The sequence below is a fragment of the Euleptes europaea genome, chromosome 15, assembly GCF_029931775.1.
Source record: "Euleptes europaea isolate rEulEur1 chromosome 15, rEulEur1.hap1, whole genome shotgun sequence".
Lineage (NCBI taxonomy): Eukaryota > Metazoa > Chordata > Lepidosauria > Squamata > Sphaerodactylidae > Euleptes > Euleptes europaea.
Window position 1 is genome coordinate 12,423,229 of NC_079326.1, and position 27,789 is coordinate 12,451,017.

The 27,789-nt window shown below is 42.3% G+C and overlaps 1 protein-coding gene across 1 annotated transcript; it reads right to left on the reverse strand.

Annotated features, from left to right (window-relative positions):
• Positions 1-372: 372 nt before the first annotated feature.
• HACD2 (3-hydroxyacyl-CoA dehydratase 2) lies at positions 373-27,789 on the reverse strand. Its single transcript, XM_056861430.1, has 7 exons — positions 27,629-27,789; positions 17,755-17,872; positions 16,347-16,365; positions 11,627-11,715; positions 4,510-4,631; positions 3,747-3,925; positions 373-545 (listed from the first exon to the last, which is right to left on the reverse strand). Exons 1-7 carry the CDS (start codon positions 27,787-27,789, stop codon positions 463-465), a joined length of 771 nt encoding a protein of 256 aa, XP_056717408.1. The 3' UTR covers positions 373-462.

Below are 27,789 nucleotides of genomic sequence, written 5' to 3' on the forward strand. Positions count from 1 at the left end.
ACCGAATCAGCAAAGTCTTTCGTGGGTCTCACTAGACCGCTCACTGTGGTTCAGGCAAACTGTTAAAGCATCTCAGAGAATATAACTACAACAATGCATATGGAACATCTGACATGCAATCAAGCATTAAATAATAAAATAATCCCAATGTATGCACTGCTTTTACTTTATCATTCATACCATCGACATAAACAGGTTATAGTGGAAGGTTGTAGCAAATAAATTAAATGTAAAATAATGATAAATATATTTGAATTTCATCATAGATGGACGTACTGAAAATGCAACTTCATGGGCTGATTTTGTCGAAAAAGTTATCAGTGCTGTAAGGTATGTCTTTAGTAATTTACCGAACTTTTTTTTAAATTTTGACTTCTCAGTTTAATACTCTGCATTGTTGATAAAACTTCTGAAAGTATGCTTGTTTTGAGGTTTGTGCATAGTTCTGAACACCACCACGAGTTATTCTGCTTTCTTCTGTTCTTCAGCAGGTGAAAGTACTTTTCTTCTCTGATGCAGCATGTGAAAATACAGCTGAGGGAAGACTGAAAACAGAACAGAATTATGTAAACATAGTGTCAGGATTCTACCTGTCCACAGTGCAATGGGGTGTTTTAAGGAATCTCTCTCACACACACCACAGTCCAAAAAGCAAAATATACCAACTATTTCACCAAAATGTGTAATCCCTTGGCTTGGAATATGAACATTCATGATTCGATGTCTGCCTTCAATGCAAAGTGACGACTACACCCTATATGTTGTCCTCCAGTTTAAATTACAGTCCAAGCTGGAGAAGACTTTCTCCTACTTCCACACACCCACCCAGTACACACCATGTCTCAAGAACGCTGCTACACAGAAGCATTACAGATACTAGGATATGTAATTTTTCCAAGGTGCCATCTTTAATAAGTTCACAGCAACATTTGTTCTAGGTACCAGCGGCCTCTCTCCTCCACATCCACACCAGCACGTCCTAACAATTAAAAGGGTGGAACCTCCTGCAGTGCCACAGTAATTATAAGTGAGTTTAGAACTCAGGCAAAAAACAAAACAAAACAGATTCCTGGAATATCCTACAGAAAAACAACAGGATATATTATTAGATGAGTTAATCTGAGCCTCAGGAACTCTACTTAATTTCAGGATGAGGAGTACTATATTTTTAACTGCATAATAAGCAGTACAATCATAAATAATCAACCTAACCCAAATTTAGTTCTGTAAATAAAACTTTTGTGGAAAAATGTCATGACTTAAATTTCCAAAAGTCTGAAAGGATTGGTATCCTTCATTCTACTGAAAATCAAGGTCTCAGCATGGTTAGCTGTACCAACCAGGCAATTTAATTTGTATACCTGGCCAACATTAATGGCTCCACATTTATTTGAAATTAAAATTATTTTCATCATTCACATCCTATCCAACTGAATTATATGAAGTCAGTGCTGCATACCTGTACTTGCTTAAATAAAGTGAGTATCACTCACATACACCCTTCCCCTACTGACAAGAGGCAGATAGCCATACAAAACCGATGCTGTATTTCAGTGTTTACATGACTCATTGGTTCTTCCTAGAAGGGTCGCCTTAACGTACATATACAAAACCAGCAAAATGTAATAAAAGCTTTCTAATATGATTTCTTTCACTGAAAGCACAAAAACTTTACAGCTTGCATTGAGCACTGTGTACCCAATTATTTTTTCTAGGCAAACTACTTCATAATGTAAAGCATGCATGATTCACCTGACTTAGGAAGGCACTAGAACAGAATACAAGAAAGATCAATGTATTACATTCTTATCCCATCCTTTCAAAAATTCCAAGGACTTTGTTCACTTTTGAAACCTACATCACTATCAAATAGCGTTGACAAGCTGAGTATTAATAGTTGGTCAGCTTGCCATCATTATGTTTTACTGAATATGCAACAAGCTTATTTTAAAGGATTTTCATTAGTACCACAGCAGCTGAATGTAAAAGCCAGACTTTTAAAAAATTGCTCTGCTAAGATTCAACTATCAAAGGTCAACTTTGTATATAGTTTTCTTCAAAATCTTTAAAAAGTTTACCACCCTTCAAACTACCATAAATTCTCTCTGCTTTGGTTCTTGCAGGTTATCCGGGCTGTGTAACCATGGTCTTGGTATTTTCTTTCCTGACGTTTTGCCAGCAGCTGTGGCAGGCATCTTCAGAGGAGTAACACTGAAGGACAGTGTCTCTCAGTGTCAAGTGTGTAGGGAGAGTAATATATAGTCAGAAAGGGGTTGGGTTTGAGCTGAATCATTTTCCGGAAACCAACTCACACAGATCGCTACTTACACAAAAACTCCAACCACCACCCCCGACAGAAAAGAGGAATAATCAAAACATTAACAGACCATGCAAGACGGATCTGTGAACCACAGTTTCTCAAGGAAGAAACTAATCATCTAAATCACGCACTGCTAGCAAACTGCTATTCCAAGAATGAAATCAGAAGGGCCATTAAACCAAACAAACATCAGAAAACTCAGGAAGAACAGTCTCCCATAGGAAAGGTATTCTTGCCATTTATTAAAGGAGTCACTGATAGGGTGGAGAAACTTTTGAAAAAACATAACCTACAAACAGTGTTTAAACCCACCAAGAAAATACAACAAATACTACGATCAGCAAAAGACAAAAGAGACCCCCTCACCTCTGCAGGAGAATATCGTATACCTTGCAGCTGTGGACAAGTTTACATCGGGACAAAAAAACGCAGCATACAAACAAGGATAAAAGAACATGAAAGATACTGCAGACTGGGCCAACCTGAGAAATCAGCAGTGGCTGAACATGGACTGACACAAACAGGACACAGGGTCTTATTCCAAGACACTGAAAGACTGGACAATTCTACCAACTATTTTGTCAGATTGCACAGAGAAGCCATTGAAATTCATAAACATCAGCACAACTTTAACAGAAAAGAAGAGAGTTTAAGAATGAATAAGGCTTGGCTTCCTGTCTTGAAAACCTCCAGACTAACAAAGACTACAGTCAACAATAGCCATGCAGATTAGCTTTGGATTTCACACATTAACAGATCACTTCAAGATACAATGGTTCCATATTAACATACCACACCCTCATTAGCATATTATCTGCATACTTACAGGACAATGATTAGCATATTACCTCTGTTACTTTTTGCAGGACAATGATTCAGCTCAAACCCAACCCCTTTCTGACTATATATTACTCTTCCTACACACTTGACACTGAGAGACACTGTCCTTCAGTGTTACTCCTCTGAAGATGCCTGCCACAGCTGCTGGCGAAACGTCAGGAAAGAAAATACCAAGACCACGGTTACACAGCCCGGATAACCTGCAAGAACCAATGAATTCTGACCGTGAAAGCCTTCAACAATATTCCTCTGCTTTGTTTTGCCTTACCTTCCACAAGTTACAGGAGCAAGTATGTACAACAGTGTGACACTTGGGCAAAAGGGACACAACAGGACTGAATCTGTCTCCCCTTTCCTGCCCTCAATCAAAACAATAAGAAAAGCAGGATGGATTTACTTATGGTTCCTGCTAATTTTCATAGTTGGAATGGTACTAATGTTTAATGCTTGTCAATACAAGAAGACTAAAATAGGATGAACTACTATGCACAAGTGTTGACAGGCATTCAAGGCTTCCTTCACATATACTCTTATATACTCTTATGACTCACACAACAAAAGAATGCAACTGAGGAATGCAACTCACGTGGAATATAGGACATCATAACCAGGATCAGGAATGTATAATAATCAAATGAGAAGTTGTATTTGTTAGGTAAACTAATGGAATACAAGCCGGATTGCCTGACGAAGGGAAGAGCAGCATATATTGTGAGCAATTCACCTGACACACCCATTGGATACAGTACGATGAACAAGGTGTACCTAAAAATACATTTAGACAGGAAGAACAATCAGAGACAAAGTGAAAACAATTTTTGCTTGTTTGTGTGTGTGCTTAAGATGGGCAACTGTGTCCTACATATCTGCAAACCTCACTAATTTCTAATACAATGCCACTGAGGATTTAAGAAGTTTAAGAAATTCTCTAATTGTTGAATACTTTTGCTTAGTTAAGAGTTTGTACTTGTAGCAAAGGAGAGCATCATTCATTTATTACATTTAGTTTTAAATTGAAATTTGTGGATTGACTTTAAATGGTTTTGAACTGTTCACATTGTTTTGATCTGTTCGAGAAAGGGCAGCCTAAACTCCAATAAATCAAATCAAATCAAGTGCTTTTAAAAGATGTTACATGTCATCTGCTAGAGACTGGCCATCACACCTGCAACATTTATGAGCATTACAAGTGCTGAGCCACCACAACTCACAATGTTGTATTTGCCCACCCTCACTTTTGTTACTACATATGGATGAGCTCTGTCTCTCTTTCAATTATAAAGACAAAATATGTTCCCATGAAATACCAGCCTGGCATTCAGGGACTGCTGAAAATCCAGCATGCTTACCTGGCCCATTTGATGAAGTACGGAAGGTGGTTTAGCAAGCTGAAGGTATAAAAGGAATAACGTATAATCTCTGTAATCGTCCAGGCAACAACAAAAAGGAGGACACTATCTTCACTTTGTACCTATTAAAGAAAAGTGTAGTTGCTATCATATCCTTAAATAACTTTTCTCTTTTAAAACAAACTAATTTTTATTTCAGAAATTAATGTATTTAAAACAGACTACTTTACCACATTCAATGAAAGGAGCTATAAACTGGAATACTAAGACTAAGAAAAAATCTTCTCATATCTGAATATATAACAAAAGAAGTTCCTCATATTTCTAAGAGGTCACCAGGAAGACTGCTTCACTTTGCATCTCAAGGACAACATCTCAACAGTCATGAGAGAATTTAAAAGGAACATCCCCAACCAGACCCCCAGCTATATGGTCAATGTTCTTAACAGCAGCCCTATAGGGAAAGCATAAGGAAACTGCTTTTCCACGACAAGTTTATGGACAGCAGATGTAATATTCAAATGTTCAAAGCAGTAGCTGGTCACGTAGATCTTTGATGGGGGACAATTCCATGGTCAGGACCCATGTGATCAGCCCCCATCTAAGTGGTTGGGTCATTCAAACATTATCCCAGATGCACAGGAGTATCCCACAAGGAAGAGTGGCTCTCACATGCTTAATGGGCCCACAAGTCATGCTGTGATACAATAATTTTCACGGTCCCTAAAAGTGCTGCTAGTTACTCAACTTACACACTCAAATTAGAAGTTCTAAAGCAGGGTAAAATTTGATGGTGCTGAAGGCATAGGAAGGACCAGCTGAAAGATCATGTGTGGTTCCACCGGGACAGAATTAAAGTCCTGCTTGCATAAGTAACGGTGAAGTGCCCTGGGAAAGAGCAGGATGAGAAACAAAGCAGCAGCAACCTAACTAATTGCTGTTCTCCAGTTTGAAAACGAGCAACTCCGTAAGCAAAACCGTTTTCATTCCAAAAAAGTCAACCAGGTTTACAAGATAATGATTACATGTTGCGCTATTGTAGTGCTCACCTTATCCCAAGAACCAGCCAATACTGCCCACCCCTAGCAAGAAACTAAGAACAAACGTTGCTTGCCCACATAACTAACTTAGACCAAACCAAGTCCAAACTCTCACACTTGCTCTTCCAAATGCAAAGCTGGCACAGGAATACCTACCATTTGCCAGTGGATAAAGCAAGGTGGTAAAGCACACAATTGTCCAACTGCAAAGATAAACTGGGGTTAGACTACAAGGCAGTTATACTACTATTGCTGCTAACTCCTGCCCTATATCACTTTTTTAAAAACACAAACTCCAGTGATCTGATTAAAAAAATCAAGACTTTAAGAACATGATTTTGACTTTTTACTGAAAATAATCAGCCCTAATCCTTGCCACTACTATAGCTGCTACTTCATTGTACATCACTGCTGGTATTTAAAAAGAATTTGATAGAAAATACAAAGTTGTCATTATTAATATTAGTGTGACCACAGATGAAGATCCTGGTGTTTAATCGCATTTGGTCTCCTGATTTATGCCTGTGAAATGGGGTGGGCTTCTTTATAGATTATGATCATTTTGTGATATTTTGGTTTTACATATATAATTTTGTTTTAAATCAGTAGCTTTGCACTGCCATATCAATGATCATGTTTTGTGAGAAATGTACATTTCATGGTAACTTAGTGAAAACTTTTCATATATATTAGTAATTTAAAAAATTGACTTGTCCATGGGGAGAATTATACCTATTTATTAGTTTTTTGGGTGATATATAAATGTATTTATTAGTTATGAGTAAAGCAGTCTTGGTATTTCAGGGGAGCAGTAAATAAGTCTGTCAATTTAATATTGTTGACAAATCATCTAAAACTCTCAGCCCACCTGAAGTGACTGCCAGCTTGTTCAGTATTTAGGTCTGGCATAGCTTGTGGTTGGCAGACATCCATGTTACCACACTACCCATAGCAGTTTAACAGTGCTTTATGAAATGCCAGCTGTTCTTGGTCTTTTGGAAAATGCAATGGGCCCTTAGGCCCTCACCTTTCCAAATTTAATCTATAAACCAGATGAACCAGTGAGAATAATCTTAGAAGTGAACCCCAAAAGTCTGCAGCTTGAATTGTGCTTGGCAACAGAATCCGGCTGGGTTTTTTGTTTTGCTTTTTTGTTTCTTGTTCTTGCAACTGCACTTGGTAACATAAATATGCAGTATCAAGATTTCATAGATGCACAGAGGCAAGCAGATACTTGTGTGATCTGTATGATCTTGCTCCTCAATTTTACATCTAAAAATTGTCCTGAGGCTCATGGTTGGCTATCCCAGATCAACACTGTTGGAGGGAACAATTAACAGTGACCAAGATTAAAACAAGTGTCCTTGAGAGAGCCGGCACCATACTGTCATCCAGTGAAAAATATTTAGAAATTAAACCTTTGTTAATTCTCATGAGAAGCATTCAGGTATTTGCAACCAAAAGGAGCTCAACCAAACAAAGAAGTAGCCTGATCAAAACAGCTGTTACCATCCAAGACCACATGTTGCCCTTTTAAAAATAAGTCATGTCAGAAATTATTGACTGTGTTAGCATTCCATGGACAGAATTTTCACACCTCTAAGCAAGACTGTTAATGATAGGATGTTCTGAAGGTCATTAATTAATAGGGACGCCATACATCAGATGTGACTTGATGACACAAAACACAACACATATTGTTAATTTAGATGTGAATCAAACAAAACACACACAGGGTACGGAGTTACTTTAGTAATATTTTTGTAAGTAACCTGATCTGCAACATGACAAATCTACTCTTCCCTCCCCTATTGAAAAATATGAGGGCAGCAAGGCTCATGAACTTCCCTGACATTGCAGCAGCTCGTATCTACCAAGGTGCAGAAAGGCCACAACACACAACAGCTAATAAGATGACCACCTCAGATGAAAGACCATGTGCATTACTGGAACATTACTCAACTATCTCATGCAATTTCCATTTACAATTTGACACTATTCCTTAAGAACCCACAATAGAAAATGTGTCAAAGGCAAAAATTACATTTCAAATACAAGCACAGGTAACCACTTGGTTAGACTTTAAAGAATTAATGTAAGACAGCTGGTTAGAGCCATCAGAGATCTTACAAACAGAAAACAATATTAAGTTTCTCCTTAGGGAGCTTGGGAAGCATGAAGGATTTAATAAAAAGATCAAGCACGCTATTCATGCATCTATACACCATTTCTTACAAAATCCTTAACAGCTGAATTTGCTCTGGGAGTTCAGGTGTGCAGATAAGCCTTCAGAAAAAGAAAGCAAGAAAATTTCATAACACTGAGATATGAGAATTATCCTCAAACACAGGGCTTCTTGGATCCTTGCTAACTACACCTTTACTGGGCCCTTAGTAACTGTCACTGCAGGGTTAATACATGGTTAATTCTTATAATTTTTATTGCCAAGATGTTGAAATTATTGATCAACAATACAATTTAAATTCTATTACTACTAGTAGAATATTACATTCCAGGTGGACGCAAATATATTGCTGGTTTGTAAAACAAAGACTATTTAGCAATGTTATACTTCCTTTGAGCCAACAGGAGTTATAACCCTGCTACTTGTACAACCACAAAACAGTGCAGGAGGAGTTTATCAACATTGCTTTCTTCAAAAAAGCTTTTAAACCTGCGTCCCATCCTGAGATATGATGGTAGGGGGATAAGGAATCACTGACACTGATGCTGTGCAATGCCAGGCCCATCAGCAGTAAGACCGCCACCCTGCTTTGCGTGACTGAGACCTGGGTGCGAAAGGGTGAGACTGTCATCCTGAAAGAGCTCACGCCAGCAAGTTTCTTGGTCCTCCATCAGTCCCGGACTATGGGCTGGGGTGGGTGGGGGGTGGCAATGCTCATCCAGGAGGCTTTCTCCTTCAGGGCTCTACCCGCCCCAGAGATTCCCAGCATTATGTGGTGTGGAAAGCTGAGGAGAAATCGGCTACCTGGCTCGTGTGCCGGCCAGCCAACACTCTGCCAAATACCGTGCCAAGCTTGTTAGAGGCAGTGGCTGGCTGGGCCATGGAGTTTCCCAGACTAATAATACTGGGAGACTTCAACATCTATGCTGATGCTGCCCCTTCATCACAAGCCTCAGCCCTGGTGTCATTCATGGGGGCACTCCTAATTTGTTTCAGGTCCCACACATCAAGCAGGCCGAACCAGACTTGATTTTGGGGTCGGGGATAGATCTAGGTCTGATGCCAATCAAGGAAATTCCATGGTCAGACCACTTTGTCTTGAAGGCCTGGACTGACTTCCTGTTCACCCTGTTTGGGCGAAAAGCTGATTTATGCTTGTCTGCGGAGGCTTATGGATCCGATTGGATTCCAGACGGCTCTTCAGGATCCTATTCCCCCTGGTGACTCTCTAGATGTGCTAGTGGAGGACTGGCACAGTTGTCTCTCCGCTGCCAACAAAATCGCACCGCAGAGCTCCGGAGTAAGAAACGGGAGTTTAGACTGCTATAGCGAGTTTGGCAGTGGGCTCGTGATGAAGCCACAAGAACATCTTATAGGACGTTTATGAAAGCCTATGAGGTGGCAGTGAAGGCTGCAAAAATGGTTTTCTATGCAGCCCCCATGGTGTTCGCTAGCTCCCGCCTGGCTCAACTGTTTAGAATATTTAGGTCACTTACGTTCCTATCAGAGGGGCAACCCAATTAAAGTGCAAATTCGGCTCATTGCTTTGAGACTTTTTCGAGCTTTTTTGCGGATAGTCTTGTTGCTCCACCATGACCTCCCTGCCAGCCTTGACACAGTAAAGCAACTGGAGGCCCCTTGTCCGTCTTCTGGTCCAATACTAAACCATTTCAGTCACCTCTCCCAAGCCAATGTTGATAGGCTCCTGTTAGCTGTGAGGCCCACCACATGGCTCCTGGACTGCGTTCATCCTGGCTGGTTAAGACCAGCTAAGATGCCATGCAGGTTCCCCTTGTCAACTTGTCCTTTAATACGGGGACTTTCCCAGGGGGTTTGAAGGAGGCAGTGGTGTGTCCGCTCTTGGGGAAAAAGTCTTTAGATCTGAGGGATCTCACCAACTACCGCCCAGTATCAAATTTATCGTACCTGGGCAAGGTAGTTGAGAGACCGGTGGCTGAGCAGCTCCAAGCATTCCTGGATGAGATATTGGCTTTTGGATCCATTCCAGTCGGGTTTCTGCCCAGACAGCTGGATCGAGGTGGGTTGGGGCTGCTGATATTATCAGACCTTTCAGCAGCCTTCGACAAACTTTTAGACCACTGCCTCGGCGACCTTGGAATCCGGGGCACAGCCCTTCAATTGCTGTGTTCCTTCCTTCAGGGTTGGGGACAGACGGTAGTGCTCGGGGAACAGGTATTGCAGCGGCGCCCTTTGGCATGAGGAGTTCCACAAGGTGCGATCCTCTCCCCTAATGTTATTGAACATCTATATGCGCCCCCTCGCCCAGCTTGTCCGGAGTTTCGGGCAGGGTTATTATCAGTAAGCTGATGACACCCAGCTTTATCTGCTGATGGATGGCCATCTGGACTCCACCCCAGTCACACTGGATGTCTGAGACAGAGCCAATTGAAGCTAAATCTGTTGAAAATGTAGGTCCTGTGGCTCAGCCAGAGCGGTTCTGTGGTGGGGCACCAGCTCCCGGCTCTTGATGGCATGCAACTAACACCTATGCCGGCCGTCAGGAGTCTGAGTTTGATCCTTGGTGCCTCCTTAACAATGGAGGCTCAGGTCACAGCTATGGCCAAGGCGGCTTTTTTCCATCTCCGCTGGGCCAGGACGTTGGTGCCCTACCTCTCCCGCCCCGACTTAGCCACAGTAATCCATGTGATGGTCACCTCAGACTAGATTACTATAACTCGCTCTACATAGGGCTGCCCTTGAAACTGATCCGGAAATGCCAGGTATAAAACGCTGCACTGAGGGTCCTCGTGGGGACCCCACTGAGGTCCCATATCCAGCCAGTGCTTTGTCAGCTGCACTGGCTCCAACTAGAATACCAGATCAGGCTCAATGTGCTGGTTTTAATCTTTAAAGCCTTATACGGTCTGAGACCTTTGTACCTATGGGACCGCCTCTCCTGGTATACCCCCCCCCCCGAGAGCATTACGCTCTGCAAATAACAACCTTCTGATGGTCCCTGGCCCCCAAAATGTCTGGCTGCCCTCAGCTAGGGCCAGGGCTTTCTTGGCCCTGGCCCCGGCCTGGTGGAACTCTCTTTCTAACGAGACCAGGGCCCTGAGGGATCTCAAAGAATTCCACAGGGCCTGTAAAACAGAGTTGTTCCACCAGGCCTATAGTTGAGGGCAGCTACAGGTTTCTATCAGTATTGGCCTCCCACCCCCACCTCTTCCCTTTAATATTGTATATAAATTGTTCTGACTAAATGTGGAGGTTCTGACTGCTCCCAGGTCTTATAATGGTCTCTACTCCCTAAAATGAGTGCCATGTATTTTATTACATGGTGCCAGCGTGGTGTAGTGGTTAAGAACGGTGGTTTGGAGCGGTGGAGTCTGATCTGGATAACCGGGTTTGATTACCCACTCCTCCACATGAGCGGTGGAGGCTAATCTGGTGAACTGGATTTGTTTCCCCACTCCTCCACACGAAGCCAGCTGGGTGACCTTGGGCAAGTCATTCTCTCTCAGCCTCACCTACCTCACAGGGTGTCTGTTGTGGGGACGGGAAGGGAAGGCGATTGTAAGCCGGTTTGATTCTCCCTTAAGTGGCAGAGAAAGTCGGCATAAAAAAACCAAATCTTCTTCTATGATTGGCCAGGATTGTTTTATTTTATATTGTGATGTTATAGTATCTTACTGGATTTTATTGTACTAATATTAATGTTAGCCACCGTGAGCCCAGCCTGTTCACCCCTCCATCACAAGTATCTTCTTTCCGTCTAAGAAGTGCTGGCCCACTCGCTCACAGTGCCCATGTGCATGGAAGTGTAGAAGAGTTGAGGCTGGTCTGATGCCACAAAAATTCCCTATGCTGCAGACCATGGAATTTATGCACAACTTCTAGGAAATTGCCATTTCTCTCTCTTTACACTTACCTCTTTTACACTATGAGTTATGGCCCATGTCAGAAAAACTCTTGACATCACCTGGAAAGCAGTCAGGACAACAGCAGAGGGAACAATCCCTGAAAGACATTATACAACATTTAGTACATATTTTAGCCACAGAAGTTCTGCTATATCTTATATGATGTAGAAACGGATAGTTTTCTGACAAGTTTTACAACATAGTTGTTTTTTCTAAACGATCCTAAAGTTTCTTCTAATCTTCTCTCTAAATAAGCCAGCAGCAATGATTGTCACTAAAAAAACAATTTGCCTAACACTTGCTTGGGCAGTTACTTAAATGCTCAGGGCTTCAAAACTTTGCAGAGAACAAAGCAAAAGAAATCCCTGACATCAAAGCAATTCTATGTCAGTTCTTATTTATGATCCTGACAGGTGATAATGAGATCTCTACACAATGTACTGAACTTTTAGTCAATTCCTTCTAACTAGTGTAACCAAACTCACAGTGATGCTTTAGGGCTTCCTATACCAAATGTTTTCAGCTATTAAAGGCTCCATTACACAAGCTTCTGACAAAATGACATCTAAGAGTGGAAGGCTCAAGACTCAGAACGTAAACTAAATTACATGCAAATTAAAAAGAGGAAAATTGAAGTAGATTCTAGGGGAAAGATCAGAGTTGCATGACTGAATTATAAAGCAGGCAACTTTTCTCAACACAGAGAAAACAACAAAAGCATGGGGATATCTGGTGACTGACTTTTTTCAAAGATGCGTTTGATATAATTGTGAAAAATTCATATTCATATATTTCATTGTGTTAGAATTTCTAACAGTCAGTTAATTTTCATTCAATTAAATCGAAAAGCTCTTCTATGAAAAGATGCTCATACAACGTTATCTGTGTGTGTGTGTGTAAACTGCTGTCAAGTCGCAGCTGACTTATGGCGACCTCTTTTGGGGTTTTCATGGCAAGAGACTAACAGAGGTGGTTTGCCAGTGCCTTCCTCTGCACAGCAACCCTGGTATTCCATCCAAATACTAACCAGGGCTGGACCCTGCTTAGCTTCTGAGATCTGATGAGATCAGGCTAGCCTGGGGCATCCAGGTCAGGGCAGATAACAACGTTATCTAGACAACCTTAACTCAACCCCAACCCCATCCTTTTTCTCATCTCTTGCTTTAAAAAACCCTTTCAACAAATTTTGCTTGTTAGTGGTATGCATCTGAGCTTCCTTTATCATCCTCCTCCTGGCTTGCTCTCAGTGGATTCAAAGAGATAAATGTATGTTAATAAAGTTATTTTCATCTTTATTATGCATTAGAAAACCTATTTCCTTTAGTAAATTAGGAAAAAAAAATTTTTTGTTCTTCGCTACTTGTATTTCTTATTTGAACTCTAAAAGCTATCAGGCATTTATTCACCTATTTTTAAGGCTTAATTAAAATGTATCTATACTACAATCTGTCTTGTATGGAACAGGTATTTAAAAAAGCACTGGAGGAGACATGCAAAGGCAGCCATCATGATGACTAACTTACTAAAAGAAGCAATGGTCCCTGACTTACCTGTAGCTGTGTTTGCAGTTGCGGGACCAGGAGTGAGTCAAGGGAGGCTGTCTCGTCAGCTCTGAGTCTGCACTATGGAACATGGTGGGGGAGGATCCTGCAGCAGCCCTGGGCAGCCAATCAGCTCCTCTGTAGCTGGCTTGGGAAGGGCAGAGCTCCAGGCACCCCTGGACCTGAGTTTTCACTCTGGTCTGCCCACTGCCTATCTGGCTGGGCTGCTGCAGGGCCTTGCCCTCAGTTGGCCCCAATTCTCCCTCCTACCCTCTCTTGGGTTGATGTTTTTGTTATGGGTGGTGTTTCAGTTTATTTTGTTGTTTGTTTCACTGCATTTTCATCACAGCTTGAACGGGTGGTTTGTGCATTGGGACGGATCCATTTGGGGGGAAGGCCATGCTTGCATGCCTGCCCTGTTTTGGGGATTCCTTTAAAGGGTCTTCGGAGTGGAGCCAAAAAGCAGCATGCCCAGTTCAGTTGGCTCTCATCACCAGGTAGCAAAAGAACCGTGCAGCAGCATGTGCCCATGTGGGATCCCGGGGCTTGCTGCTCTGCTGGCTTCCCCCAACAGGCAGGCGGGGAGGGGCAATATCGAAAGGCAGGTGGGTCACCTGATGCAGGATCTGCCCCCATGCTGCGCCAACGCTCCCTAAGTTGAATTCAATAAAAGCTGTGGCCTATTTTCCCCAGAATGTCTGTGTTATGGTTCTTCCTCATCACCCTCATTCCCTCCCTTGTCCCTGGGACCGCAAACCTGGAATGAGGGAGCTGGGGAATGACCAAAATAGTTTCTCTGTTGACTACGGAATATGTTAAAGCCCCCCTGCTACAAGAGGAGGTATAAAACAGGTTCTGTAGTCCTATTTTTTGAATGCTGCAAGCTTGGCAAAGTTGCCTTAGGGCATCATTGCACAGTGGAAAGGCTGAATACTAATTTTAAAGAAATAAATATTCCCAGAAAACAGTCTTGGAAAGGATATAATGTGGAAAGACATCCTTTGTGAGTTACTTCTTATTTGTATGGATGATCAGTGATGCTAGCTGATTGTTCAACTTTCCCTTAAAACTTGATTTAATAAAATGAAATTCAAAAATGAAGAAATAAAGTGTTATGTGTTTTTCCTATAACTACAATTAAAAGTGATGCCTGTGTATACATTGACATAACCCCCGACACACACACCAAATTTAATGGACAATGTAATTATTTGCAAGTAGGTTTTTGATGCGCTAAAAATGTACCGTATTCACAGTTGCTAAAAAAGAAATACAGTTAAAACACAGACTTTTAAAAATCAGACTACTAAATGGAGAATGAACATAAGTTAATAAAATTATTCTGTCAAAATGTTCTGACTGAGGTCATCTAATAAAACTGGATGGGAGGGTACAAGCTGTGTAATACAAACAGAAGGCAATGCAGTCTCTGGATTCCATGCAATGTTTCTCAAGAGATCCCATTACCCATGCTAAACATTTTGGTGGCAACAGAGGCATGTAATTACCCAGAAGCATTTCCATGTGATGTGTGGCCTTTATTTTTTTTTTAATGGATTAGATAAATGCAAAGATTACAGGCCTATCAGTAACTATCAAGTATCAATACCCAAGACCAAGATCAAAACTTGCCCATTATCAGAAGCTATAAGGCGACAACGCTTTCCACCCTACCCTGCTTGTGAGATATCTGGCAGACAATTATTTTATTCATTTCATTTGTGTTCCACTCCGCACACACAGCCAGTTTTATCAGATGGACAAAGTACTGGAATAAACAAACAGATCTATTTATGGTCTGATCCAGCAAGGCAGTTCAAGTACTGTAGTAAGTACAATATGCCATTTTTGCTCAACAAACGATCTTTGTTTCACGAAACATTGCTTTCCTCAGATAGTGAAGGGACAGTTGCAAATCTGGGTGGATGACCAACAAGAATATTCAACTACCCTTTCATTGATCCTGGGAGGATTTTCTGCATATTTACAAGGATTCATGTACTAGTTTTATGTAGGGAATGATTGTGGAGTTGCTACTTGGGTTCAATTGAACTTCCGCTGTAACAGGGCAGCAGTGAAGTGGGTATCATACTGGTTATATCTGTGCTAATTGTTCAGTAAGATCTTTCAAGCTTCTTCTGGAACTTAATTACTGTTGAGTAACACAGACATGCATCCAGCTCCCATTCATTAAGTAATCTCAAGGACTTGGCTCACACAAGGACCATAAAGGTTCCCCCATGGGGGACAGTCTTATAAATCTTTGAAGTAGTCAGAACTTTGGGGACAAGCAGAAGGCATCTGGGTTCTTAAGCCAGTTCTTCTCCCCATCTGCAATGGCTTCTCACAGCCTGCAGAGGAGACTAAGCTGCTTTATAGTGCTCAGACAGCACTGAAGATAAATTTCTAGATCTGCCTGTCAGGCCCTTAAGAAGTGGCAAACACTAAATAAGAACCAAAGTTAACAAGAAAAAATTGTCTGACAGCCATCAGGTACAAGGGTCTCAATGAATGTATACCTGAGCGAGGTACAGTATGCACATAAACTTGTATAAACAAACCTCTATATACTGTATGCACATAAATAAACCTCTATAATGATGCCTTACCTGAAGTCTTGTTTTCACATCTTTTTTGTTTTGTTTTTACTTGTGACTGGGGTAGGGTGGGGGCATTTGATGATAACTTTGCATACTTGGTGAGCAGTAGCAGGTTAAAGGTTAAGAACTTACTGATCATCATATTTGAAGTTGAGAAGATTTGCTCGAGATAAGTACTGCAGTGACCTTTGCTACAAGCCTCTTTGCTTGTAGCATATTCTGACCTTAAATGGTTGGAATGCATTGTAGTAGGGTGAGTGGAGTGAAAGTCCTTCAACATAACCTTTAGGTCTCTTACAGCTCTAATTCTTTAAAAAAAAAAACCAGGCTCAATCTGTTCTTGAACTTTAAGGAGGTTAAAGTTCACCTGAAGCTAAGCACAAACCTACTTACAATATGGGCATGGTAAGGGAAAATGGAGGAACCCTAATCAATTAGACCAGAGTCATTTATACAAATGAATAGCTAAGTAACATGAATCTAGGAACTGATACCATGCTTTATATTTTTGTAATTCTTAGTAAATTAAATTGGAGATTAACTGAATCCCCCCTCCAAGATATTAAACACTGAATTCCAAAACTTACCTATCGCACAGTGCAAAATCTAGAACAAAAAGAACATTTAAATCAGCCAAAACCAAAATTCCAAGTAGTAAGACGTCAAAACAGCAGCACCTTTTATTATTAGGAATATGGTCTCTGACATGGCTTTATTACATGTCATTTCTATCACATGAGACTATCTCACTTATACAGAGAGCATTCATCTCCTCTAGCTTTAATGTGTTGATTTCAATGCCCTCAGAAGAAAGTAGCTCTTTTTAGGACTGCACTGTTAGAATATCACAACTTAATTTAATTTCCTCGGGATGGTCCCCAGAGGCAGACTCAGAACAAGACTGACACAAACTCTTCCCCCACAACAAGAAAAGTTTATGATGGAACAGGGAGACCCAACATGAATGTCTCAAGACAGTAAACCTGAGTTCTGTTTTGCCCCAGTGAACTACTCTGAACCAGTGAGGATCATAGTAAAAAGGTAAAGGTCCCCTGTGCAAGTAACGGGTCATTCCTGACCCATGGGGTGACATCACATGCCGACGTTTCCTAGGCAGACTTTGTTTACGGGGTGGTTTGCCAGTGCCTTCCCCAGTCATCTTCCCTTTACCCCCAGCAAGCTGGCTCCTCATTTTATTGACCTTGGAAGGATGGAAGGATGAGTAAACCTTGAGCCGGCTACCTGAAACCAACTTCCGTCGAGATCGAACTCAGGTCGTGAGCAGAGCTTGGACTGCAGTACTGCAGCTTATCACTCTGTGCCAAGGGGCTCAAATAACCACAGAATCTTTTGGATGATCATTCACTTCTTCTTGCAGTATTTGGGGCGGGGGAGAGAAAGAGCATTCAAGCCAAAGGTCAGCATCCAATCTCTTCCCATGGATAATTTGGGGAGGGTTTTTGAAATAATGTCAAAACATGCCCATTATGTTGATTTTACAAATGCATTAGCAGAGGTTTACAGGCAGAGGTTGAACCGGAATAGTCTCTAGCTCTAAACATACACCATTCATGCAAAATATTATTACAATGTATTTCTAGGATTAAAATTAGACCATGAAATAATGTTTCTGGTGGGATACTTCTGCAAACGATGGAACTTCAAAAAAGCGCTTTCAAAATCCTAAATTTACTATCCTGATTCATACATCACTTTTGACAGAGAATTCTTAAGTAGTAGGGGATATTGCACTATTGTTGTGCTATAGCAATCACTGATTATCATGTTCGAACAATACAAGCTGATTATCATGTTCAAACAATCCAATTGCAAACATTTGCTACAATCCAATAAGAGTGAAATATCCAATGATATGTAGGGATGATATTTAACACATCACAGGAGCTAATTAATGAATTAAATAAAAAGGCCAGTGGCAGAGGACTAGTGTTTAGAAAGACATAATCTTTGTGACACTTTAAAAACTCCACCCACCTCAAGCAACGCTCCAGTCTGGAAGAACTTCAGCGGTTTTTCTATTGAATAGTAAAGGTTATGGTAGCTACCCGTGGCAAGATATGCTCTTACTAAACCAACAGCTATAACAAGCCATCTAGAAAAAAAGAACAGAAAAGACAGTGAAATGCCATGTTTGCATTATATAGGACACATGAATGTATAGGAACAATGTGACTTATTAAAAAAATAAGGGGCACTGACTAGAGATAAATGGACACTAATACACTGTTTGTTATGCATGTTACAACGGAGATCACTAGTGAAAGTAACAATAAAAGGGATAATTTAAATATTCACTTCCTGAGCTACTCAGTAACACCTAATGAAAGGACCAAGTGTCAGTGGTGTTCACAGATTTAGTGTGATATGCAAGCCACATAGCAAATAACACTGTACCAAGCTGATTCTGTTGGTAGTTCGCTAGTTAGCAGTTGGCTGTTCTTCCCTTTTGTTATAGATACCTGCAAAAGAGAAGAACAGCCAACTGCTAACTAGCGAACTACCAACAGAATCAGCTTGGTACAGTGTTATTTGCTATGTGGCTTGCACATCGCACTAAATCTGTGAACACCACTGACACTTGGTTTGAACATAAGAAACAAACACTGTTGTCTCACGTGGCTTTTTACCCACCCAGCAATTACGAGATTTTTAAAAATCAGGGACTAAAGACAGAGACAGTTGGCCAATTTGGGGTGTGTGTGTCAAAGGGAATAATTATCATAACAGTCATAACTGCACCAGCAGTAAAGAAACAATTTCAAAATGCTTTAAGAGAAGGCAGAATGCATAGATGCACATCAACAGCATTGAGTGAATAAGATTATAAAGATATTATGATTAAACAGTAATGCCTCAGATTTAGAGGCACCACATGATACTTCATCACAATAAAATGACACTTGCACTATTTTGGCCCATTCTAAAGAAATCAAGGCTCACATGAGTGATTAAATTGGAACAGATCGTGCTGCAGCACCTGCTGGTTGAAAGTACACAGGGAGATGCTAGCAGCATCTAGACCAGGAGCGTCAATCTCAATTGTTATGAGGGCCAGATATGACGTAAATGTCACTTGGTCGGGCCGGGCCATGCCTCATCAGCCCAGATTGAGAGTGGGGGGGGGGGGCTGCCTCGCAGGCTTGATAAGAGCTCTCAAGGGGTCAAATCCGGCCCACGGGTCTTATGTTTGACACCCCTGATTTAGACTTTAAATCTGTATATTTCATAGGGACCACAACAGATATTCTTACCTAATTTGCTATGCAATAACATACATACTTTCCTAAATCTAGCAATAATTCATGACAGAAGAGATACTGTGACTTTTGGAAGCTGCCAAACAACTTTGCAACTTTGATATCACTTTACATTTATATCACTTTGCAGCTTGATGCCATCCCTTTTCTTCAAGAACATAGTTTTCTCCCTGATTTTTTTAAAAATTAAGTTTATCCCCTATTAAATATAAATGTGACAGGGTTAACCTGATCAGCTGCAAGAAACATGACTTTATAACGAAGCGTTTTAAGAGCAAGATTTGAGTCCAGCAGCATCTTAAAGGCCAGCCAGATTTCCAGGGTATATGTTTTTGAGACCCAAAGCTCCCTTCATCAGACAGATTTCAAGCTGAACTAGATCTAACTTGAACCAAGCAAATACCGTACTCAAACCTTAGAGCGAACCTAGGCAAAGTAGCATTTTTATCAAGGATCTCCTCCTGACTCCCCCTCCCCCAAACTGTTAACTGCTGCAGGGGGCTCCCAACTCAAATCAATTCCGAGTCCAGGAGCCAAAACCCTTCCCAGATTTAAATTCTCCCCACAGCCTCCTGTTTACTCTACAGGAAAGAAACTTGCAGGCACTATATCAGTACCAAGTAAGTGTGATGACTCCTCCTCCTCAGGCTGGGATTTTTTTTTTTGTTGTTGTTGCCATAAAATTACAGCTGATTTGCAGCAATTCTGTGGGATTTTTTTAGGGTACAAAAATTAGAAGGGGGGGATTGGGGGAAACACATTAGGTTTTTGTGCCCAAGTTTAGTCAAAACAATCTTTTCCTCATAATTACATATTAACTCATAGTGCATATTAATTTATATGAGCACTATGTGTGGGATTTTCAAGGCAAGAGACGTTTAGAGGTAGTTTGCCATTGACTTGCCTCTGCGTTGCAACCCTGGATTTCCCTGGTAGGTCTCCCATCCAAATACTAACAGGGGCTGACCTTGCTTAGCTTCCGAGATCTGAAGAGACCGGGCTAGCTTGGGCAATCCAGGTCAGAGCCCCAGGCTGCTAGTAATGTAAAAAACAGGGGACCTTTACGAATACACGAAGTGCTGAGAACCAAGGCTGATACTTCTACACATTAAGCAGAGGTGAAGGAGTGTGATTTGTGGCAGAAAAGTGATGGTCAGGGATGACAAACGTTTCTCTATAAATCCTCTACCTGTTTTTCTACAGCCACAATGACTTCTCTGCTGCTAGGGTCCCAAAATCCCATACTGTCCCTGTCAAGTGTGGAAGAGATGTTGGGATGCTGTGCCCACACACATAATTTTTTCACCTAATACCCCTTGTCAAAGAGCTCCAACCAGTCTCCACCAGCTGGAGCTGCTTTGGTTTAGTCAAAAGTTTCCCAAAAGGGACAAAAACATTAAACTCCAGGCTTTCACCCCATGTTTAATGGATAGCTGCCACCAACCCTGGGGTCCAAAGGGTGAGCCTCCAGGCAAGGAGTCCAGGGTACCTCCAGCCAAGCTCCAAATTCAGTGTAACACTTTTCCTGCCAGGGTGAGACCTAGCTAGGACTGTTCACACTTCCCCAAAACTGTCTTAGGTTTCTGGTAGGTGGTTTTTACACTCACACAAGGCACTTAGAATTTAGGCTTGGAATCCCAAAATCAAAAGACACAATCCATTTAAAGGCTAACAATTTTATTTATCAGAGTTATGCTGGTTTACAGGAAAGAAAAAGTCATGAAGTTTTAAGCAAGAAAATAATAAACTATTTAGCATAGCTAACTAATACATTCACAAGCCTTTTGATTCAAAAGGATTGGCAAAGGTTTCTTGCATTAGATTTATAGTTACCAAGTTCCAAAGATGTTTCCAGCATTCAAAAGTTTCAAAAGATTGTCCAAAGTTTTCTCCAAAAGGTCAGCTTGACCCTCAAGGGCCAAAATCCAATGGGTTGTGATGCTGCCAGCACAGCTCTCCTGCTGTACCCCAAAGCGTGCATAGTTTGCTTAGGGCTGGTTTGTCCTTATATCCATTTTCTCAAAGGGATGAGCTCATAGAAGCCAATTGAGAAAACGAAAGCAATTAGCTGGTAATTAATCATTTGGTCAGAAATGCTGACTCCTTAAGAGGTGTTCAGGTGATGAAGTCTGCAGAACCCCCGGCACCTGAACATCGTCATGATGGCTGACCGATTAGTTACTATGACAATGCATGGCCTTGCATTCCAGAAAGGGGAGAGAAGGCTTTAACAAGCACCAGCTGGGGCTTACCTTACTCCCTCTACAGAAGCAGTTTTCAAAAGGAAACTTATTTTGCTGGTCTAAAATCCCAACAACACAGAATTCATAGGCTCCTAGGCCTGAACCAAAAGACATCCTGCAATCCAAGAAATTGAGGGACCTCAATTTCTTGACACCCCTTTTCACTTTGCAGTGGAAAACTGGTGGCTTGGAGGAATGTGTGAAATAGCCTTTACTTTTTTTAAGGTTTCACCTTTTAACTATGTATCTAACATGTGAATATATTCTGTCATGCTTGCAAATACACATATCCTATAAGTATACTGATCAGAAAGGTATGGCTGGCTGATGCTCCTTGATGAATGGGAAACTAACACCCAGGCAGAGTTTGTGGATATGCACCGTGTGAAATAGGCTTAAATTATATCTTTTGAGCAGTCAAACAAATTGATAAACACTTTCTATGTTTCAAACGGCAAAAATGCACATTGTAGCTTAGTATTTACTCACAGAAGACAAGCTATACAAAACACTAGGAGTGGTATAAACTTCACATACGTTTCCCGTCCTTCCTTTTTTTGAAGCAAACATGTGACGCTCCAATTTTAATTACGGTGGCATGGGATGGTTAAATGGAGGTCCTTCCTGAAGTAATTTCACGTTAGGAAACGGAGTGTGGTAAGGAGAGGCTTTAAGGTCTTGCAGTCCCAGTCTGAATTACTGCCTTTTTAAAGAGGGGAAAGTGACTTGAAAACTCATTCAGGAAACTATCAGTCAGTTGGGTGGTTTGATCTTCAGTCACAGCCTGGTGCTGACAATCTTGATCAGTATATGCGCAAAGATCTTCACGAATACAGTTAGCAAGTTCTAAACATTCCCAGTCAACAGAAGAGAACAGGGAGTTTTTTTGGCTTTGCTTTTATTGTAATTTGAAGTTAAACTTTCATGTTAGCTAGCTAGCTGCAAACCGGTGGTCATGGAAAGTGCTGTCAAGTGGCAGTTTATTTAAAGAGACCCTGTAGCATTTTCTGTTAACATAAAATACTTCATATTTCTTGAGAAGGATTAAATAACAAGAGACATGCAGTAGGTAGACAGGAGCAGAGGGGACAATGACTGAGAAGAGAAAGCAATCATTTCTTTTTGCTAATTTAAGAAGGCTCAAGTCTATTAGCCTTTTCTCACTTGGAAGGTGTTACAAGACATTGATCATTTTTGGTGTCCTTTCCTGAACTTTTCTAGTTCTACAATATTGTTTTTGATATTTAGATGAAAGCATCATACACATATGAAAAACAAACCCCAATTTCAAGTACCGTATTTTTCGCTCCATAGGACGCACCGCTCCATAAGACGCACCTAGTTTTTAGAGGAGGAAAACAAGAAAAAATCTTGTTTTCCTCTTCTAAAAACGCGGGCAGGGAGCGGGCGCGCCAAGCGCTCAGAGCGGCGGGCACTCCAAGAGCTCAGAGCGAGCTGGGAGGAGCCGGGCGGGAGAGGCGCGCCAAGCGCTCAGAGCGGGCGGGGAGGAGGCGGGCGCTCCAAGAGCTCAGAGCGAGCTGGGAGGAGCTGGGAGGAGCCGGGCGGGAGAGGCGCGCCAAGCGCTCAGAGCGGGCGGGGAGGAGGTGGGCGGGCGCGCCAAGCCGCCGCCCCTCCGCTTCCCAGCTGGAACGGCGCGAGGCAGCTTTCCCCGGCTGCCTCCCAGCGCGCCCAGCCGGCTCTGTGCGCACATTCGCTCTATAAGACGCACCCACATTTCCCCTCACTTTTGAGAAGGAAAAAAGTGCGTCTTATGGAGCGAAAAATACGGTATATACTGATGATGTGAATTGATAGGGACTGTCCAGGAGCCACGACGAATAGCTCAACACAAATACCAAGTCAGTGCACAGCGGCAGTGACAAAGGAGAACCCTTGTTACAGAACCATAGAAACAGAGCTGAAAAATACGATGGCCAATACTGCAATGCTCTTACATAAATTTATAGCACAACCCTTTTTGCAATACTGTCTATTTGCAGCTGGGAAATGTGCTAAACAGCACAACCAAAATGACCAGCATCTGCTGTGCAAGGAAAGGCTCATGCACTGGCACTTTTTAGTGGAATTTAGATCACATTACATCTCTCCCCTTTTAATATATAAATCTAATGCCTCTGTGTCTGATATAATGCCTTTTTTTATTAAGTGACAGGGATCCCAAGGCTACATTGTCAGTGGCAAGATTTATTTCAGTCCTTATATCCCTCAAACATAAGATTTAAAATTACGCTGCTCAAGATCAATGGATCAAGGAACATCTAAGGGGGAAAGGAAAGGAAGCTGCTCTGAGCCCAGCATAGCTAAGGGAGGGCGGGGTATAAACTGAATAAATTTTTTAAAATAAAATAAATGATAGTGAAATTGAATCTCTGTGTTTGGAAGCGATGAATCTTTGAATGTCAGCTGCTATGGGGCAAACAATGGGGGAAGGTTGGTACCTTCATATCCTGCTTGTGGGCTTCACAGAATTTCTGACTGTGGGAAACAGTGGAAAAGTTGAACCTTTGATCCTTGGAAGAGGGTTCTCCTTTTGTAACATCTCCATTTACATGGATCTACATGAATATAGGGCCAGTGCAAAGACAGGCCCACTTTAAGGCCAAGCCTTAAACTCCAAGTCAGGGATAGGATTAAGGTAGTAATGGTGTTGAATATATACAGTATATCTAATGTAACTGAAGTATTCATTTGAAATTAATAACTTTAAGAAAGAAACCAAGCAATGACACACATGCCACAGCGTTATTTATTTATGTCATTTATAGTTGATGTATCAGCTTTTTTTTAAAAAAATGGCAACCTATTTGAGAAGGGTGCATCATGCTACATACATGTTGAGGAGACTTCCAAATTTTACAAATCCCATAAATTACTCTGGCAAGAGAGAAACATGCCCTCTGCCTTTATTATGTTTCAAGTTCAACTCATTTGCCCCATCCCAGAAGGTTGTTACATCTGAAATAATGTGTCAAAGCACTGATGATTATATTAGCAGTGTACATGAAGAAATGCATTTGACATTGCCAAAGCTGAACTTCTACTACTTCTTCCCCTTCCATTGATGTGGCAGCATAATGCTACATCTCTTTTCCATTCAAATCATGGCCACAGTGCAGCACCTATTTCCCAGTTAGGAGCTGTAGATTCACAGCAGCCAAAATAACAATAGACATACGAAAACACCACAAGTCACAGCAGTTCTAAATGAAGCAACGAGAGAAAATAAAACCTGTGACATCCTACCCGTAACTAGCTTAGCACAACTAATGAACACTCTTTATATTTCTTCCAGATTAGATCTGAACTGTACGTAATTACACTGAACCGTACGTTCTGCATTTTATGATCCCTTGGCCCTGCTGCTTGCTTGGTTGTCTCACTCAAACCTCCTACATAAAATAAATGTAAAGTGATGATTCACTCACAGTGTCTGAAGAAGTGGAATGTAGCCCACGAACGTTTATACAGGAATAAAACTCTTCAACATCTTTAAGGTGCCACAAGAATTTTTTTTTTTTTGCAACGGCCTAGCAGAGCCACCCCTCAATTATAGGATTGCATCAGATACCATGGACTGATTTCTTCATCAATCTATTGCCCTAAAACAGTATTATGTTCTGAATTACAAAAGTAATTCCAAAGTTCAGAGATAAAACAACTCACATTTAGTCATCTATGCAAGTAGATACACTGCATAACGGGCCACCAGCCAACTACTGCAACACCAGCAAGCCAGATTAATCGCTATCAGGATTATGAAAGCTCATGAGCAAACTTCTTTCCACATCTCCTCTCTCAAAAAAAAGCAGAGTGTTGCACAAGGATTTTCACATGCTTGCTTTGCAGACTCTATGCCCCACCACCTCCCTTGACTCAGTGCATCATTCAGTTTCTCAGGGCATGAGTTGAAGGCTCAAATGAACTAAATCACAGCAGCACATATGCAGACATGTCCTAGTTACCCTGCCAGAGTTCAAGATTATCAGCTTCACAGCAATCTGCCAGTGCTCTTGGCTACAGCAGCTGGTGTGTGTGCGTGCGTGCGAGGAAATAGGGAAGGAGGGGGATGGGCCTCTTTTTTGGGGGATGGGCCCCCATTTTGGGGGATGGGCCCCCAAAAGGCAACTGCAAGCAATGCTGCAGGGAGACTGCTGCTCTTCCAGAATGGACACCAGGGCTTCAGAAATGGACACAACTGAGGGGAATTTTTAAAATATCATAGGAATCAAATGTAGGTGTGAAATTCACAATGGGAAGCTGCAGGCAAACCCTGACTTCCTAGGGCAGGCCTTTCTGTGACGCATACATTTGTTATGTTAAAAAAAAAAATGAATCGCAAGTGACTGTAGGGAAGTGTTTCCCAGTCATCACAGGCCATCAAAGACTGTAGTATTGGCCCAGGGGCCAAAAACAATGATATGAAGCACCGCTTGGGATCCAGCCCGCTATCTGCGACCGATGGTGGCAAAGGACCACGAAGGCAGCTGTGGCAAGCATTCCCCCCCACCCCTATTTCTTTTCCTGTTGTTTTTCCCCCTTCCCCAACTGTAGCTAAGGCATGGGAGGTTTTTGCCTTGGATTTGCCGCTCTCTAGATGCACATTTTCCCCATCCAAATTTAGCCCCCATGCTTTAGCCCCCATGCAGTTTTTTGAGAATTTGGATGGGGAAAATGTGCTGTGCATCTAGAGAGCGGCAAACCCCAAGGCAAAAACCTCCCATGCGTAAATGGCCTTTAAGTAAAGCTTGAAAAGACTGCCCTCCTCCCCATTCCCAGCATGGAAAAGAAAAGGGCACACATGAGGAAAGTGGGAGGGGGTGGCAGAAGCCACACAGACATTGTACATGAGATGGAGAAGGAGCGGAGTAACTGCTGTGGGGGCAGAAGAAGACAGATCCGGGGGGTTGCCTTCCCAGACATATTCAGACGAAGGGGGAACGGCCCTGGCCATTTAGGCACGGGAGGTTTTGCTTTGGATTTGCTGCTCCCTAGATGCACACTTTCCCCATCCAAATTCTTAAAACTCAAAAAAGAAGCTACTAAGGCCGTTTATGCCCGGGAGGTTTGTGCCTTGGATTTGCCACTCTATAGATCACTGGTTCCCAACCAGGGGTCCGTGGACCCCCAGGGGTCCGCGAGAACTAAATTAAGGTCCGCAAAACAAAGTCATAAACCCATAATAAATTAACATTTTCAATTAAAAGTTCTCTATTATAAAATATCTATATTCAAATATTATTCTAAGCTTAATGTTTAACAGTTATGATCAACGTTTATTTTCAAATTCTTTGAATTTTTATTTTGAACCTTGGGGTCCCTGCACGGAACAAAAAAGTCCTAGTGGTAACTGGTCAAAAAAAGGTTGGGAACCACTGCCCTAGAGGCACATTCCCCCCACCCACCCCCCATCTAAAATTCTCAGCACTCAAAAATAAACCCCCGTGCAGAGTGTGACAGCAGGTAGACTTCCCCTGACTATGGAAGATCCACTGATTTAGCAATTTGTAATAACCTCTTTTCCTTTCTGTAAATGTATTAGGACAGCAAGGGAATAGCTTGTTGCTGGGCAGGATATCTCTCTGTGTGTGTATGCCTGTGTGCTAAGGAATTGGGGCAAGAGTCACGGAGGGTTACAGTAAACCATAACCATATTTTCAAATTCTTTGAATTTTTATTTTGAACCTTGGGGTCCCTGCACGGAACAAAAAAGTCCTAGTGGTCCCTGGTCAAAAAAAGGTTGGGAACCCCTGCTCTAGAGGCACATTCCCCCCACCCCCCATCTAAAATTCTCATTACTCAAAAATAAACCCCCGTGCAGAGTTTTGAGAATTCAGATGGGGGGGGGGGGGAAACGTGCATGCACACAGGAGCAAATCCAAGGCAAGTGCATAAAAAACGGCCTCTGCAGAGTGGTGAGGATGCGGGTGGGGGGAAGGTGCATCTGCGGGGGGGGGGGGAGAAACCTCCCGGGCCACCAGAAAAGACACCCTCCCCCCTTCTTGGAACTGAGGCGAGTCGGTTTCGCCGCCATCGCCCCCTCCCCCCCAATATCTCACCCCTCCCCCCCAATATCTCACCCCTCCCCCCACAATATCTCCCCCTCCCCCCCAATATCTCACCCCTCCCCCCACAATATCTCCCCCTCCCCCCCAATATCTCCCCCTCCCCCCCAATATCTCACCCCTCCCCCCACAATATCTCACCCCTCCCCCCCAATATCTCACCCCTCCCCCCCAATATCTCACCCCTCCCCCCCAATATCTCACCCCTCCCCCCACAATATCTCCCCTCCCCCCCAATATCTCCCCCTCCCCCCCAATATCTCACCCCGCTGTCATGACGACATTGTAAATGACCAGGTAGGCCGTGGCCAGGCCGCCGGGCCCCTTCCGCCGCCGGGAGGCCGCCTGCTGCTGCTGCTGCTGCTGGCCGCTGGCGCCGTAGCCGTTATCCGCTCGGCGGCCGGCGCTGCTGGACGAGGCCGCCAT